Raw genomic sequence first — 20617 nt, 5'->3', positions numbered from 1 at the left:
TGTATGATGATACACAGTACAATGTATGATGATACACAGTACAATGTATGATGATACACAGTACATTGTATGATGATACACAGTACAATTTATGATGATACACAGTACATTGTATGATGATACACAGTACATTGTATGATGATACGGAGATTTCAAGCTAAACTAATCTAGATCTAAGTATTTAACGGTTATTGCGATCAATGTTCCGATACAAAGTAAGATCGATCCGTTGTCCTCACTGGAGCGGTGTTATCAATTGAGAATACTTTGTTTTCCATTTGGCAGGCGTATTCAAATTGTGAAATCTAATCCATCATGTTTGACCAAAGAACAAACAAACAAGATGGATTATATTTCATAATTTGAATACCACTGTCAATAGACTTGATATTGATATTGATATACTTTTTAAACAAAGCTATTTTGGAAGTTTGGTTTGATTTCGAGGTCGGTGTATGCTATAAACAGAACAGGGGTTACTAAAATCATGTCCATGCATCTTATCAGTTTAATAAACAAATTCGCACAAATTATTAATTTAATGACAACATATTGCTGCTACTCGACCACATATAACCATGTGTCATTTGGGTAAAGAAATATCTAAATAGATTCTTTTTTGGAGCCTTGAAGCATGTTTCGGAGTGTACATGATATGACACTATTGTCGCCATGCTGTTTGTGTACTGTACGGACCCATGGTATGAAAAGTAATATCAAATTGCGCACATGTACATGCATAAAGCTTCTTAATCTGGACCATATACAAAATGTGGCCCACATGGTTTTGTATCATCACATCTTCACACTCGCGGAAAACGTGTTTATATTTAGTCCTACCCCCATCTCGTGATTTTGTTAGAATGAAGAGTGAATTCAGATATGGATGTATTGGTCATGTGTCCAAATTTACACATATCATCACCATAGCTACATGTGTTGTTACCTGATAATATGAACCTTGTTGACAGTTGCTTCCTCTTCATTCCACTGTCGATATTTTTATAAGAACATGTTTCTTATGAGTTTTTAAGTAATAGTGTAACTTCAATCTGTACTTTCAGGTTTTATTAAAAGGTATCCAGTAATTTCACAGATTTCATATACAATGGGTAAATAATGAAGTGGTTCCGTTTCACTACATTACATTAAAACCCATTCATAGTTAGTCGTGTTCACAACGCAGACGACAGTCTAGAAGTAATTACGTACAAATAATTAGCATTTTAATTAAGATGTCGGCTGAAATATGTCTGATGATTGCATACCATACTAATACATCATCGGACGTTACAACATACAAAGCGTAAAACTAAACATAGGCGCCTGTATACAGATAGAGAAATGCACATTTTACTAGATGACAGACGATTTGTTAACAGCTAACTGCCATTTAATGCATACCGCCAAAGTATGATACCCGGAGAAAAAAACTTTGTCCTCTGATCATTTCCAATGGGTCCCGATTCAGCGTCAAAAGACGGACGGTGGTAGTAGAATCACTAGCCAATCAAAAATATAAAGTACATACATTGAATAAACTATATGTTTTACCATAGGGCTACAATTAAGAAACTGCCATTATTAGAGGCAATGAATTCTAATACGATACACAAAACACTGACCCCCAACTACCAATGATATCGAACGTCATTGACGCCCATTATAGCACACATCACATGTCATCACCATTGGTAAGATTGGCGTCATTTTGTGATGGTTACAATCGGTGCGAAACATGCTGACATTATTCTTGATATGACATAGTGACGGCATTCTCCACACGACATAGTGACGTCATTCTCCACTCGACAGTGACACCATTCTTGACACGACATAGTGACATCATTCTCCACACAGACATTAAGCATGTGACTCATTCTCCGCACGACATGTCATCATTCTCCACACGACATAGTGACATCATTCTTGACACGACATAATGACATTCTTGACACGACATAGTGAATTATTCTTGACACGACATAGTGACACCATTCTTCACACGACATAGTGACATCATTCTTGACACGACATAGCGACATCATTCTTGACACGACATAGAGACATCATTCTTGACACGACATAGTGACATCATTCTTGACACGACATAGTGACATCATTCTTGACACGACATAGCGACATCATTCTTGACACGACATAGTGAATTATTCTTGACACGACATAGTGTCATCATTCTCCACACGACATAGTGACATCATTCTTGACACGACATAATGACATTCTTGACACGACATAGTGAATTATTCTTGACACGACATAGTGACACCATTCTTCACACGACATAGTGACATCATTCTTGACACACATAGTGACATCATTCTTGACACGACATAGAGACATCATTCTTGACACGACATAGTGACATCATTCTTGACACGACATAGTGACATCATTCTTGACACGACATAGCGACATCATTCTTGACACGACATAGGAATATTCTTGACACGACATAGTGCATCATTCTTGACACGACATAGTGACATCATTCTTGACACGACATAGTGACACCATATATTCTTGACACGACATAGTGACATCATTCTTGACACGACATAGTGACATCATTCTTGACACGAATCATAGAATGACATCATTCTTGACACGACATAGTGACATCATTCTTGACACGACATAGTGACATCATTCTTGACACGACATAGCGACATCATTCTTGACACGACATAGTGACATCATTCTTGACACGACATAGTGACATCATTCTTGACACGACATAGTGACATCATTCTTGACACGACATAGAGACATCATTCTTGACACGACATAGTGACATCATTCTTGACACGACATAGCGACATCATTCTTGACACGACATAGTGACATCATTCTTGACACGACATAGCGACATCATTCTTGACACGACATAGTGACATCATTCTTGACACGACATAGAGACATCATTCTTGACACGACATAGTGACATCATTCTTGACACGACATAGCGACATCATTCTTGACACGACATAGCGACATCATTCTTGACACGACACATAGGACATCATTCTTGACACGACATAGAGACATCATTCTTGACACGACATAGCGACATCATTCTTGACACGACATAGGACATCATTCTTGACACGACATAGCGACATCATTCTTGACACGACATAGCGACATCATTCTTGACACGACATAGCGACATCATTCTTGACACGACATAGAGACATCATTCTTGACACGACATAGTGACATCATTCTTGACACGACATAGCGACATCATTCTTGACACGACATAGTGACATCATTCTTGACACGACATAGAGACATCATTCTTGACACGACATAGTGACATCATTCTTGACACGACATAGTGACATCATTCTTGACACGACATAGTGACATCATTCTTGACACGACATAGCGACATCATTCTTGACACGACATAGTGACATCATTCTTGACACGACATAGTGACATTATTCTTGACACGACATAGTGACATCATTCTTGACACGACATAGTGACATCATTCTTGACACGACATAGTGACATCATTCTTGACACGACATAGAGACATCATTCTTGACACGACATAGAGACATCATTCTTGACACGACATAGAGACATCATTCTTGACACGACATAGAGACATCATTCTTGACACGACATAGTGACATCATTCTTGACACGACATAGTGACATCATTCTTGACACGACATAGTGACATCATTCTTGACACGACATAGTGACATCATTCTTGACACGACATAATGACATTCTTGACACGACATAGTGACATCATTCTTGACACGACATAGAGACATCATTCTTGACACGACATAGAGACATCATTCTTGACACGACATAGAGACATCATTCTTGACACGACATAGAGACATCATTCTTGACACGACATAGAGACATCATTCTTGACACGACATAGCGACATCATTCTTGACACGACATAGAGACATCATTCTTGACACGACGACATAGAGACATCATTCTTGACACGACATAGATCAGAGACATCATTCTTGACACGACATAGAGACATCATTCTTGACAGACATAGAGACATCATTCTTGACACGACATAGAGCGACATCATTCTTGACACGACATAGAGACATCATTCTTGACACGACATAGAGACATCATTCTTGACACAATAGAGACATCATTCTTGACACGAATAGCGACATCATTCTTGACACGACAATAGACATAGCGACATCATTCTTGACACGACATAGAGACATCATTCTTGACACGACATAGAGACATCATTCTTGACACGATATAGAGACATCATTCTTGACAAGACATAGCGACATCATTCTTGACACGACATAGAGACATCATTCTTGACACGACATAGCGACATCATTCTTGACACGACATAGAGACATCATTCTTGACACGACATAGAGACATCATTCTTGACACGACATAGCGACATCATTCTTGACACGACATAGAGACATCATTCTTGACACGACATAGCGACATCATTCTTGACACGACATAGCGACATCATTCTTGACACGACATAGCGACATCATTCTTGACACGACATAGAGACATCATTCTTGACACGACATAGCGACATCATTCTTGACACGACATAGACATCATTCTTGACACGACATAGAGACATCATTCTTGACACGACATAGAGACATCATTCTTGACACGACATGGACATCATCTTGACACGACATAGAGACATCATTCTTGACACGACATAGCGACATCATTCTTGACACGACATAGAGACATCATTCTTGACACGACATAGAGACATCATTCTTGACACGACATAGAGACATCATTCTTGACACGATCATCATTCTTGACACGACATAGAGACATCATTCTTGACACGACATAGAGACATCATTCTTGACAAGACAGAGCGACATCATTCTTGACACGACATAGAGACATCATTCTTGACACGACATAGAGACATCATTCTTGACACGACATAGAGACATCATTCTTGACACGACATAGAGACATCATTCTTGACACGACATAGGACATCATTCTTGACACGACATAGAGACATCATTCTTGACACGACATAGACATCATTCTTGACAAGACAGAGCGACATCATTCTTGACACGACATAGCGACATCATTCTTGACACGACATAGAGACATCATTCTTGACACGACATAGAGACATCATTCTTGACACGACATAGAGACATCATTCTTGACACGACATAGACATCATTCTTGACACGACATAGAGACATCATTCTTGACACGACATAGCGACATCATTCTTGACACGACATAGAGACATCATTCTTGACACGACATAGAGACATCATTCTTGACACGACATAGAGACATCATTCTTGACACGACATAGCGACATCATTCTTGACACGACATAGAGACATCATTCTTGACACGACATAGAGACATCATTCTTGACACGACATAGAGACATCATTCTTGACACGACATAGGACATCATTCTTGACACGACATAGGACATCATTCTTGACACGACATAGAGACATCATTCTTGACACGAGGACATCATTCTTGACACGACATGACAATAGAGACATCATTCTTGACACGACATAGAGACATCATTCTGACACGACATAGAGACATCATTCTTGACACGACATAGACATCATTCTTGACAGACAGGACACATAGGACATCATTCTTGACACGACATAGGACATCATTCTTGACACGACATAGAGGACATCATTCTTGACACGACATAGAGACATCATTCTTGACACGACATAGAGACATCATTCTTGACACGACATAGAGACATCATTCTTGACACGACATAGAGACATCATTCTTGACACGAATCACGACATAGAGACATCATTCTTGACACGACATAGAGACATCATTCTTGACACGACATAGCGACATCATTCTTGACACGACATAGCGACATCATTCTTGACACGACATAGAGACATCATTCTTGACACGACATAGCGACATCATTCTTGACACGACATAGCGACATCATTCTTGACACGACATAGCGACATCATTCTTGACACGACATAGAGACATCATTCTTGACACGACATAGAGACATCATTCTTGACACGACATAGAGACATCATTCTTGACACACAAGACATCATTCTGACACGACATAGAGACATCATTCTTGACACGACATAGAGACATCATTCTTGACACATAGACATAGAGACATCATTCTTGACACGACATAGCGACATCATTCTTGACACGACATAGCGACATCATTCTTGACACGACATAGAGACATCATTCTTGACACGACATAGAGACATCATTCTTGACACGACATAGAGACATCATTCTTGACACGACATAGAGACATCATTCTTGACACGACATAGAGACATCATTCTTGACAAGACAGAGCGACATCATTCTTGACACGACATAGCGACATCATTCTTGACACGACATAGAGACATCATTCTTGACACGATATAGCGACATCATTCTTGACACGACATAGAGACATCATTCTTGACACATCTTGACAGACATAGCGACATCATTCTTGACACGACATAGCGACATCATTCTTGACACGACATAGAGACATCATTCTTGACACGACATAGAGACATCATTCTTGACACGACATAGCGACATCATTCTTGACACGACATAGCGACATCATTCTTGACACAACACGACATCATTCTTGACACGACATAGAGACATCATTCTTGACACGACATAGAGACATCATTCTTGACACGACATAGCGACATCATTCTTGACACGACATAGAGACATCATTCTGGACACGACATAGTGACATCATTCTTGACACGACATAGAGACATCATTCTGGACACACCGACAACATTTCAGCATTGGTGTTTTTTCAATTTTACCTGGTATAAATAACATCAATCCTGATATAAAAACCGTTTTGATATCAACTTTAATATAAAACTTCTGTGACATCAAACCTTAAAAACAAGACAATGGCGTTAATATTCACACACGTTTTTGAGCTGTGATATCAGCCTTTACAACAACATAGTCGCATCTGCAAAAATAGAAACAGCAACATACGTTTAACTTTAACCGTAGTATTGGACTTGTCTCCTACAACACTGTTCACTAGTTTCCTACAATTAATTTGGCTTTTGCATCTCATCGTTTATTGATTGCAGTCATTATAGATTCACCTCCGAATGATTGCAATATAACCTGAATAGAGCGTTGTAACTTTAGTGTCCATCATCCATCTAAAAGCAGGAAGGGACACCGGATATACATTAATATCAGTCGGACGTTACGACAGACAACATAATTGTATTGTATTGAATCCGCCCGAGGTGTTTAATGACTGGCAGTTTGACCTGACTTACACATCGGATGCCCTAATTAATATCGATTAACAATAGCCTCCTCCTCCCTAATTGGAAACAATCGTTGATCAATGTGTAAGGCCTGCTTGGTTACCCTGTAGTGTGCTCGCCCCCTCCCTGCTACAGCTGACCAGTCGATACTGTTACACATAGCACCACCGGTCTAATTGAAACTTTTAATGGCATCCTTCACAGGTAAGACGAATCAAATTGGGGTCAAAGTTTACCGAGAAAGGCATTATGGGATGTAGCACTAGCAGTGCAACAAACATGGAAGGGACCAAGTCTCCTCTGGTAGCTGTTGACAAGGCTCTCATCCAGAAATCCTGGGCACAATTCACTAGCTCTGGCAGTCTGGCCGACATTGGCACACCGATGTTTGTTAAGTAAGTATTATAAAACATTGTGTAGAACATGTAGATCCAGTAATGGCGCCTCTTGTCATTGTTTATCTAAAATGTCCCTTTCTTTACTGAGGATACTCAACATTTGATAAGACGGAAGTACTAGGTCAAGCAATCGTATACGATTTGGCTTTTGTTTTATATGAGCGCGTGATTTAAACGCACTTCGTAGTCTTTAACGATAAGGTAAGCATAAAAATGTGTAAATAGTAGTGGGGATAATTTTGTACATTCGTAGTGATGATTCACTTTTATAGACGTAGTGATACACTTGTACAATATCAGTACACTTGTACAATCGTAGTGACACACTTGTACAATCGTAGTGACACACTTGTACAATCGTGGTGATACACTTGTACAATCGTGGTGATACACTTGTACAATCGTAGTGATACACTTGTACAATCGTGGTGATATACTTGTACAATCGTGGTGATACACTTGTACAATTGTCGTGATACACTTGTACAATCGTGGTGATATACTTGTACAATTGTCGTGATACAATTTTACAAAATTGGTGATATACTTGTAAAATATTAGTGATACACTTGTACAATATTGTGTTACACTTGTACAATCGTGGTGATATACTTGTACAATCGTGGTGATACACTTGTACAATTGCCGTGATACAATTTTACAACATTGGTGATATGCTTGTAAAATATTAGTGATACACTTGTATAATCGTGGTGATAGACTTGTACTATCGTGGTGATACAATTTTACAATATTGGTGATACACTTGTACAGTCGTGTTGATATACTTGTACAATATTGGTGATACACTTGTACAATCGAGGTGATACACTTGTACAATCGTGATGATAGACTTGTACTATCGTGGTGATACAATTTTACAATATTGGTGATACACTTGTACAGTCGTGTTGATATACTTGTACAATATTGGTGATACACTTGTACAATCGTGGTGATGCACTTGTACAATTGTGGTGATGCACTTTTACAATATTGGTGATATACTTGTACAGTCGTGTTGATATACTTGTACAATATTGGTGATACACTTGTACAATCGTGGTGATACACTTTTACAATCGTTGTGATACACTTGTACAATCGTGGTGATACACTTGTACAATCGTGGTGATACACTTGTACAATCGTGGTGATACACTTGTACAATCGTGGTGATGCACTTTTACAATATTGGTGATACACTTGTACAATCGTGGTGATACACTTGTACAATCGTGGTGATACACTTGTACAATCGTGGTGATGCACTTTTACAATATTGGTGATACACTTGTACAATCGTGGTGATGCACTTTTACAATATTGTTGATACACTTGTACAGTCGTGTTGATATACTAGTACAATCGTGGTGATACACTTGTACAATCGTGGTGATACACTTGTACAATCGTGGTGATACACTTGTACAATCGTGGTGATACACTTGTACAATCGTGGTGATACACTTGTACAATCGTGGTGATACACTTGTACAATCGTGGTGATGCACTTTTACAATATTGGTGATACACTTGTACAGTCGTGTTGATACACTTGTACAATCGTAGTGATGCACTTTTACAATATTGGTGATACACTTGTACAATTGTGGTGATACACTTGTACAATTGTGGTGATACACTTGTACAATGGTGGTGATATACTTGTACAATTATGGTGATACACTTTTACAGTCGTATTGATACACGTGTACAATATTGGTGATACACTTGTACAGTAGTATTGATACACTTGTTAAATCTTGTTGATACACTTGTACAGTCGTAGTGATAAACTTGTACAATTATGGTGATACACTTTTACAATGTTGTTGATACACTTGTACAATCGTGGTGATATACTTGTACAATCATGGTGATACATTGTACAATATTGAAGATAGACTTTTTTGAGATAGACTTTTACAATCATGGTGATAATTTCCAGTCATTCTCATTGACGTGAACAATTGTGGGAACAAACTTGTACACTGTACTTTACCGAGGAGAACTATATTGATAAGCGACTAGATACAATAAACGTGTTCATGTATGATGCTAACTTGTACAGGCATTGTGTTGATCAAAATGTCAGGTTTTTTCGAATATTATTTTGTTTCCAAATTTAATCGTTCAGTCTCATTTCCCTTTAATAAGTTTCCAGAAAATGTTGCTAAATCAAACTAGATAAGCATGGGAAGAAACAGGAACTTGTTTATAGATATAAAAGGTAGATAAGCATGGGAAGAAACAGGAACTCCTTTATAGATATAAAAGATAGATAAGCATGGGAAGAAACAGGAACTTGTTTATAGATATAAAAGATAGATAAGCATGGGAAGAAACAGGAACTTGTTTATAGATATAAAAGATAGATAAGCATGGGAAGAAACAGGAACTTGTTTATAGATATAAAAGATAGATAAGCATGGGAAGAAACAGGAACTTGTTTATAGATATAAAAGATAGATAAGCATGGGAAGAAACAGGAACTTGTTTATAGATATAAAAGATAGATAAGCATGGGAAGAAACAGGAACTTGTTTTGTTTATAGATATAAAAGATAGATAAGCATGGGAAGAAACAGGAACTTGTTTATAGATATAAAAGATAGATAAGCATGGGAAGAAACAGGAACTTGTTTATAGATATAAAAGATAGATAAGCATGGGAAGAAACAGGAACTTGTTTATAGATATAAAAGATAGATAAGCATGGGAAGAAACAGGAACTTGTTTATATATATATAAAAGATAGATAAGCATGGGAAGAAACAGGAACTCCTTTATAGATATAAAAGATAGATAAGCATGGGAAGAAACAGGAACTTGTTTATAGATATAAAAGATAGATAAGCATGGGAAGAAACAGGAACTCCTTTATAGATATAAAAGATAGATAAGCATGGGAAGAAACAGGAACTCCTTTTAGATATAAAAGATAGATAAGCATGGGAAGAAACAGGAACTCTTTATAGATATAAAAGATAGATAAGCATGGGAAGAAACCAGGAACTTGTTTATAGATATAAAAGATAGATAAGCATGGGAAGAAACAGGAACTTGTTTATAGATATAAAAGATAGATAAGCATGGGAAGAAACAGGAACTTCTTTATAGATATAAAAGATAGATAAGCATGGGAAGAAACAGGAACTTGTTTATAGATATAAAAGATAGATAAGCATGGGAAGAAACAGGAACTTGTTTATATATATAAAAGATAGATAAGCATGGGAAGAAACAGGAACTTGTTTATAGATATAAAAGATAGATAAGCATGGGAAGAAACAGGAACTTGTTTATAGATATAAAAGATAGATAAGCATGGGAAGAAACAGGAACTCCTTTATAGATATAAAAGATAGATAAGCATGGGAAGAAACAGGAACTCCTTTATAGATATAAAAGATAGATAAGCATGGGAAGAAACAGGAACTCCTTTTATAGATATAAAAGATAGATAAGCATGGGAAGAAACAGGAACTCCTTTATAGATATAAAAGATAGATAAGCATGGGAAGAAACAGGAACTCCTTTATAGATATAAAAGATAGATAAGCATGGGAAGAAACAGGAACTCCTTTATAGATATAAAAGATAGATAAGCATGGGAAGAAACAGGAACTCCTTTATAGATATAAAAGATAGATAAGCATGGGAAGAAACAGGAACTTGTTTATAGATATAAAAGATAGATAAGCATGGGAAGAAACAGGAACTTGTTTATAGATATAAAAGATAGATAAGCATGGGAAGAAACAGGAACTCCTTTATAGATATAAAAGATAGATAAGCATGGGAAGAAACAGGAACTTGTTTATAGATATAAAAGATAGATAAGCATGGGAAGAAACAGGAACTTGTTTATAGATATAAAAGATAGATAAGCATGGGAAGAAACAGGAACTTGTTTATAGATATAAAAGATAGATAAGCATGGGAAGAAACAGGAACTTGTTTATAGATATAAAAGATAGATAAGCATGGGAAGAAACAGGAACTTGTTTATAGATATAAAAGATAGATAAGCATGGGAAGAAACAGGAACTTGTTTATAGATATAAAAGAGATAGATAAGCATGGGAAGAAACAGGAACTCCTTTATAGATATAAAAGATAGATAAGCATGGGAAGAAACAGGAACTTGTTTAATAGATATAAAAGATAGATAAGCATGGGAAGAAACAGGAACTCCTTTATAGATATAAAAGATAGATAAGCATGGGAAGAAACAGGAACTCCTTTATAGATATAAAAGATAGATAAGCATGGGAAGAAACAGGAACTCCTTTATAGATATAAAAGATAGATAAGCATGGGAAGAAACAGGAACTTGTTTATAGATATAAAAGATAGATAAGCATGGGAAGAAACAGGAACTTGTTTATAGATATAAAAGATAGATAAGCATGGGAAGAAACAGGAACTTGTTTATAGATATAAAAGATAGATAAGCATGGGAAGAAACAGGAACTTGTTTATAGATATAAAAGATAGATAAGCATGGGAAGAAACAGGAACTTGTTTATAGATATAAAAGATAGATAAGCATGGGAAGAAACAGGAACTCCTTTATAGATATAAAAGATAGATAAGCATGGGAAGAAACAGGAACTCCTTTATAGATATAAAAGATAGATAAGCATGGGAAGAAACAGGAACTTGTTTATAGATATATAAAAGATAGATAAGCATGGGAAGAAACAGGAACTTGTTTATAGATATAAAAGATAGATAAGCATGGGAAGAAACAGGAACTTGTTTATAGATATAAAAGATAGATAAGCATGGGAAGAAACAGGAACTTGTTTATAGATATAAAAGATAGATAAGCATGGGAAGAAACAGGAACTTGTTTATAGATATAAAAGATAGATAAGCATGGGAAGAAACAGGAACTTGTTTATAGATATAAAAGATAGATAAGCATGGGAAGAAACAGGAACTCCTTTATAGATATAAAAGATAGATAAGCATGGGAAGAAACAGGAACTTGTTTATAGATATAAAAGATAGATAAGCATGGGAAGAAACAGGAACTCCTTTATAGATATAAAAGATAGATAAGCATGGGAAGAAACAGGAACTCCTTTATAGATATAAAAGATAGATAAGCATGGGAAGAAACAGGAACTCCTTTATAGATATAAAAGATAGATAAGCATGGGAAGAAACAGGAACTTGTTTATAGATATAAAAGATAGATAAGCATGGGAAGAAACAGGAACTTGTTTATAGATATAAAAGATAGATAAGCATGGGAAGAAACAGGAACTTGTTTATAGATATAAAAGATAGATAAGCATGGGAAGAAACAGGAACTCCTTTATAGATATAAAAGATAGATAAGCATGGGAAGAAACAGGAACTTGTTTATATATATAAAAGATAGATAAGCATGGGAAGAAACAGGAACTTGTTTATAGATATAAAAGATAGATAAGCATGGGAAGAAACAGGAACTTGTTTATAGATATAAAAGATAGATAAGCATGGGAAGAAACAGGAACTTGTTTATAGATATAAAAGATAGATAAGCATGGGAAGAAACAGGAACTTGTTTATAGATATAAAAGATAGATAAGCATGGGAAGAAACAGGAACTTGTTTATAGATATAAAAGATAGATAAGCATGGGAAGAAACAGGAACTTGTTTATAGATATAAAAGATAGATAAGCATGGGAAGAAACAGGAACTTGTTTATAGATATAATAGATAGATAAGCATGGGAAGAAACAGGAACTCCTTTATATATATAAAAGATAGATAAGCATGGGAAGAAACAGGAACTTGTTTATAGATATAAAAGATAGATAAGCATGGGAAGAAACAGGAACTTGTTTATAGATATAAAAGATAGATAAGCATGGGAAGAAACAGGAACTTGTTTATAGATATAAAAGATAGATAAGCATGGGAAGAAACAGGAACTCCTTTATAGATATAAAAGATAGATAAGCATGGGAAGAAACAGGAACTTTTTATAGATATAAAAGATAGATAAGCATGGGAAGAAACAGGAACTCCTTTATAGATATAAAAGATAGATAAGCATGGGAAGAAACAGGAACTCCTTTATAGATATAAAAGATAGATAAGCATGGGAAGAAACAGGAACTTGTTTATAGATATAAAAGATAGATAAGCATGGGAAGAAACAGGAACTTGTTTATAGATATAAAAGATAGATAAGCATGGGAAGAAACAGGAACTCCTTTATAGATATAAAAGATAGATAAGCATGGGAAGAAACAGGAACTTGTTTATAGATATAAAAGATAGATAAGCATGGGAAGAAACAGGAACTTGTTTATAGATATAAAAGATAGATAAGCATGGGAAGAAACAGGAACTTGTTTATAGATATAAAAGATAGATAAGCATGGGAAGAAACAGGAACTTGTTTATAGATATAAAAGATAGATAAGCATGGGAAGAAACAGGAACTTGTTTATAGATATAAAAGATAGATAAGCATGGGAAGAAACAGGAACTTGTTTATAGATATAAAAGATAGATAAGCATGGGAAGAAACAGGAACTCCTTTATAGATATAAAAGATAGATAAGCATGGGAAGAAACAGGAACTCCTTTATATATATAAAAGATAGATAAGCATGGGAAGAAACAGGAACTTGTTTATAGATATAAAAGATAGATAAGCATGGGAAGAAACAGGAACTTGTTTATAGATATAAAAGATAGATAAGCATGGGAAGAAACAGGAACTTGTTTATAGATATAAAAGATAGATAAGCATGGGAAGAAACAGGAACTCCTTTATAGATATAAAAGATAGATAAGCATGGGAAGAAACAGGAACTTGTTTATAGATATAAAAGATAGATAAGCATGGGGAAGAAACAGGAACTTGTTTATAGATATAAAAGATAGATAAGCATGGGAAGAAACAGGAACTTGTTTATAGATATAAAAAGATAGATAAGCATGGGAAGAAACAGGAACTTGTTTATAGATATAAAAGATAGATAAGCATGGGAAGAAACAGGAACTTGTTTATAGATATAAAAGATAGATAAGCATGGGAAGAAACAGGAACTCCTTTATAGATATAAAAGATAGATAAGCATGGGAAGAAACAGGAACTTGTTTATAGATATAAAAGATAGATAAGCATGGGAAGAAACAGGAACTTGTTTATAGATATAAAAGATAGATAAGCATGGGAAGAAACAGGAACTTGTTTATAGATATAAAAGATAGATAAGCATGGGAAGAAACAGGAACTTGTTTATAGATATAAAAGATAGATAAGCATGGGAAGAAACAGGAACTTGTTTATAGATATAAAAGATAGATAAGCATGGGAAGAAACAGGAACTTGTTTATAGATATAAAAGATAGATAAGCATGGGAAGAAACAGGAACTTGTTTATATATATAAAAGATAGATAAGCATGGGAAGAAACAGGAACTCCTTTATAGATATAAAAGATAGATAAGCATGGGAAGAAACAGGACTGGGATATAAAAGATAAAGCATGGGAAGAAACAGGAACTTGTTTATAGATATAAAAGATAGATAAGCATGGGAAGAAACAGGAACTTGTTTATAGATATAAAAGATAGATAAGCATGGGAAGAAACAGGAACTTGTTTATAGATATAAAAGATAGATAAGCATGGGAAGAAACAGGAACATGGGAAGAAACAGGAACTTTTATAGATATAAAAAGATAGATAAGCATGGGAAGAAACAGGAACTTGTTTATAGATATAAAAGATAGATAAGCATGGGAAATAGATAAAAGAAAACATGGGAAGAAACAGGAACTTCTTTATAGATATAAAAGATAGATAAGCATGGGAAGAAACAGGAACTTGTTTATAGATATAAAAGATAGATAAGCATGGGAAGAAACAGGAACTTGTTTATAGATATAAAAGATAGATAAGCATGGGAAGAAACAGGAACTCCTTTATAGATATAAAAGATAGATAAGCATGGGAAGAAACAGGAACTCCTTTATAGATATAAAAGATAGATAAGCATGGGAAGAAACAGGAACTCCTTTATAGATATAAAAGATAGATAAGCATGGGAAGAAACAGGAACTCCTTTATAGATATAAAAGATAGATAAGCATGGGAAGAAACAGGAACTCCTTTATAGATATAAAAGATAGATAAGCATGGGAAGAAACAGGAACTCCTTTATAGATATAAAAGATAGATAAGCATGGGAAGAAACAGGAACTCCTTTATAATATAAAAGATAGATAAGCATGGGAAGAAACAGGAACTCCTTTATAGATATAAAAGATAGATAAGCATGGGAAGAAACAGGAACTCCTTTATAGATATAAAAGATAGATAAGCATGGGAAGAAACAGGAACTTGTTTATAGATATAAAAGATAGATAAGCATGGGAAGAAACAGGAACTTGTTTATAGATATAAAAGATAGATAAGCATGGGAAGAAACAGGAACTTGTTTTATATAAAAGATAGATAAGCATGGGAAGAAACAGGAACTTTTTAAGATATAAAGATAGATAAGCATGGGAAGAAACAGGAACTTGTTTATAGATATAAAAGATAGATAAGCATGGGAAGAAACAGGAACTTGTTTATAGATATAAAAGATAGATAAGCATGGGAAGAAACAGGAACTTGTTTATAGATATAAAAGATAGATAAGCATGGGAAGAAACAGGAACTTGTTTATAGAATATAAAAAGATAGATAAGCATGGGAAGAAACAGGAACTTGTTTATAGATATAAAAGATAGATAAGCATGGGAAGAAACAGGAACTTGTTTATAGATATAAAAGATAGATAAGCATGGGAAGAAACAGGAACTTGTTTATAGATATAAAAGATAGATAAGCATGGGAAGAAACAGGAACTTCTTTATAGATATAAAAGATAGATAAGCATGGGAAGAAACAGGAACTTCTTTATAGATATAATTAGGTTCAAGTATTGTTACTTCTATGCACATTGTACTATTTAATATATTATTGTGATTAGTTTTGAGTCCGTTGAAGAGGATTTCTATTTAGGCCCTACATCGATAAATAACTCAACTTGTATTGATATCGCTGTTAACCATTGACAAATGTTGTCATCCATATAGTCAATGATAAGCTGTTAACAAATTAAGTTGATCGAAATGTCAAACTAGGCTAATGTATACAATCAAACAAACACAACAAAATGTTACACACTTGGGGTGTGTGCTACCAATAAACAAACAACATAATAGGTTATACCTGGCTGTTTATATTGGATGTCCGATCGAGCAGTGTAGTCGTATTGACTCTAATGTTATGTACATTCCTATACCTGCTGGTCCACCCTCTACACCCTTGACAGGTTTAATTCGTTGACTTTTAAATACTTGTTAACTTCCTGAACAATAATACGGTACACGTTCTACGGAATCTTGGCTTTCAGTACCAGTAAACGCGGCGAAAACTTAAAACAACTCCAAGGAATCCTACATTTTTTTTATATATATTAGATGTGATAGTTATGTACATGTAAGATGCAATACTTCAACGTAGATATTAAGACCTAGAGCTCCGGAAGAGTAAATATTCTTTGTTTTATTATTGACACTTGACACAGTAGCTCAGCTTAAAACGGGAAAAGGTTCATTTTGTGTCCGACTCTATAAACTTATCTCAGTAAAGAATGGGCTAACATTTACTTTTAAAGTTATATGTGTCGTAACATGTCGAACATTTTCACATTTTATTGTTTCTTCAGTAATCTACTTATAAACACCAGGTTTGGATGAATCAAGCTGTTTTCATATGGACAGACAAACGTGTGTGATGGCTTATAAACATTACAACACAGACGAACGGTGTCAGATGAGACGTCAAGGTGTCAGAGGAGACGTCAAGGTGTCAGATGAGACGTCAAGGTGTCAGAGGAGACGTCAAGTTGTCTGATGAGACGTCAAGGTGTCAGAGGAGACGTCAAGGTGTCTGATGAGACGTCAATGTGTCAGAGGAGACGTCAATGTGTCAGATGAGACGTCAAGGTGTCTGATGAGACGTCAAGGTGTCAGATGAGACGTCAAGGTGTCAGATGAGACGTCAAGGTGTCAGAGGAGACGTCAAGTTGTCTGATGAGACGTCAAGGTGTCAGAGGAGACGTCAAGGTGTCTGATGAGTCGTCAAGGTGTCAGAGGAGACGTCAATGTGTCAGATGAGACGTCAAGGTGTCTGAGGAGACTAGAGAATATGTTTTATATTCAATGGGAGAAATGCCATGCCAGATTTTTAATTGTGATTATTTATTATACTTGCCTGAGATGATGTATTACAACGATGGTGTGTATGCACTACATAATTTCTTTCCTGTCCTGATATTAACAAGGTATATTATTATCCTATTTCAGATTATTCACAGACTATCCAGATGTGAAGACGATATTTTCGTTCATGAAGGAAGGAGGTGGATCGATTGAGAGCGAGGCAGTTCGGGAGCATGTTGAGGGCGTCATGGGAGTAGTTGGAACAGCTGTGGAGGCAATTGATAATCTAGAGGGTCTTGTACCAACTGTTAGAAGTTTAGGGGCCAAACATTACACCTACGGGGCTCAGACGGCACATTTAGGGGTAAGGCATGATCGTTTATTGGGTTACTGATCAATCCAAATGGTTCTAATGAATGTAGATAGCAGCACCTAGGAGTTGGGTCAGAATATGGTTTGTTTTGATGTACAAATACTACATAATGTAGTAGATGATGTTGGTCATCTAGTCAATGCATACCATATATGTCGTTAAATGGGTAACCATGAGTAATACGTGTTGATATGTGGTATATTCTGTGTTACAGCCTGTTGGTGAGTGTCTACTCCACGCCATGGAGAAACAACTTAAGGACAACTTTGACAGTGCAACAAAAACAGCATGGATAAAGCTATACGGCGTCATCAGCGTGGCCTTCCAAGAAGGGCTGGAGGAGGAAAGGCGAAAACAGGGCTGAAAACTGTACTCAGTGTAGTGGTGTAAACGTGGTAATATATTCTATGTCAAACCTTGTGACTAAACACGGGGAACCCCTGTTTCAAACCTTGTTACGTAAACAGGCGAAAACTCTGTTTCAATCTCATGGTACATGTATAAGCATAGGAAAACTATGTTTCAAACCTTGAAACCTAAACATAGAATTCTTTACTTTTCAGATATGGTCGATAAAACCTTTTCGGTTTTGAACCTTGTCGCATGAACAAGAATTCCTTTATAAATCTAGAAACGTTAACATGGAAGTCCTTTGTTTTAACCCTATGATATAAATATCGGAGCATAGTGAACATAGAACTATATATAGAATATAGAGTTATTTTACCTTTGTGACGTAAACATAACTAACGTTTACCTTGTGACGTAAGCTGTAGTGCACGTTTTAGTGAGATGTAAGGACTCGGTATATAACATTGTGGTGTACGGAAGTGCGAAACCCTTATCACCTTTATGAAGTTACCCATGTGACATAAGTATGATTGACTTAAAATGAGTGACCCACATAACTTAAAAATAGGTGACTCACGTGACGTAAGGATGGGTGACCCACGTGACGTAAGGATAGGTGTCTCACTTGACGTAAGGATGGACATTGGACTAGTGACGTACATACGACTGCGGGTGTTAGCGGGTTGGTGACAGTCTGTGTTAACCTAGAGTAGATTTACCCTGTGATAGAGTGGAACATTCCAGTTTTGTCTGTGATATAGACCCCCATGTGTGTTGTTAAGATTGTGTTGTGATACATTGTATAGACTTTTATAAACACTTTTATTATTTTTCCTGTTCTTAGATTATTAGTAATAAATCCCAATAAAATCAATATCCCGAGTATGTTGTATGGAATAGTATACTTATCTTATCAGCGGTAATGTCTCTGTCTATAGGCCATATTATGACACATACAAGACAACCAACAATTTAACATCATCCTTTTTATTTATTCAACGATATAAACTCTTTATTATTTGACTAGATTGAGAGATTTCTTTAAGGACACAGCTCTTTAACCATAATTCATCAGTGGTTAGACAAGTACGAGACGACATCCTTAATGGGGGTAGCTGATTATTGCAGCCCCACCTCAAGGCAAACTGTCGGCAAGGAGAGCAGTCGCGTTCGAACTATCAACAAAGATATTTACATCACCGGATCAGTTAACAAATAAATTTAAAAAGTAAACGTATTTAAACTGTCGATGTAGAGAGTAATCGTCCGATCTGTCGACAAAGAGTGCAATCGCGCCCGATCTGTCGACAAAGAGAACAAACGCGTCCTAACTGTCGACAAAGAGAGCAAACGCGTCCTTACTGTCGACAAAGAGAGCAACCGCGTCCTTACTGTCGACAAAGAGAGCAATCGCGCCCGATCTGTCGACAAAGAGAGCAAATGCGTCCTAACTGTCGACAAAGAGTGCAATCGCGCCCGATCTGTCGACAAAGAGAACAAATGCGTCCTAACTGTCGACAAAGAGAGTAAACGCGTCCTAACTGTCGACAAAGAGAGCAAACGCGTCCGAACTGTCGACAAAGAGAGCAAACGCGTCCATACTATCATCAAAGAGAGCAAACGCGTCCGATCTGTCGACAAAGAGAGCAATCGCGCCCGATCTGTCGACAAAGAGAGCAACCGCGTCCTTACTGTCGACAAAGAGAGCAAACGCGTCCTTACTGTCGACAAAGAGAGCAATCATGTCCGATCTGTCGACAAAGAGAGCAAACGCGTCCTTACTGTCGACAAAGAGAGCAACCGCGTCCTTACTGTCGACAAAGAGAGCAATCGCGCCCGATCTGTCGACAAAGAGAGCAAATGCGTCCTAACTGTCGACTAA

At 36.2% G+C, this 20617-nt stretch overlaps 2 protein-coding genes across 2 annotated transcripts; both read left to right on the top strand.

The window, feature by feature from the left end:
• Positions 1-7581: 7581 nt before the first annotated feature.
• LOC138319408 (neuroglobin-like) lies at positions 7582-19609 on the top strand. The gene is made up of 3 exons (XM_069262522.1): positions 7582-7768; positions 18156-18375; positions 18599-19609. The coding sequence occupies exons 1-3, from the start codon at positions 7623-7625 to the stop codon at positions 18746-18748; spliced, it is 516 nt and encodes a 171-aa protein (XP_069118623.1). The 5' UTR covers positions 7582-7622; the 3' UTR covers positions 18749-19609.
• Positions 19324-20617, top strand: LOC138319818 (pre-mRNA-splicing factor 38B-like). The gene is made up of 2 exons (XM_069262948.1): positions 19324-19365; positions 19991-20617. Exons 1-2 carry the CDS (start codon positions 19324-19326, stop codon positions 20615-20617), a joined length of 669 nt encoding a protein of 222 aa, XP_069119049.1.

Source organism: Argopecten irradians, chromosome 3, assembly GCF_041381155.1.
Source record: "Argopecten irradians isolate NY chromosome 3, Ai_NY, whole genome shotgun sequence".
Classification (NCBI taxonomy): Eukaryota; Metazoa; Mollusca; class Bivalvia; order Pectinida; family Pectinidae; genus Argopecten; species Argopecten irradians.
The sequence above is the reverse complement of the archived record's forward strand: the minus strand, read 5'-3'. Positions and strand labels throughout refer to the sequence as shown.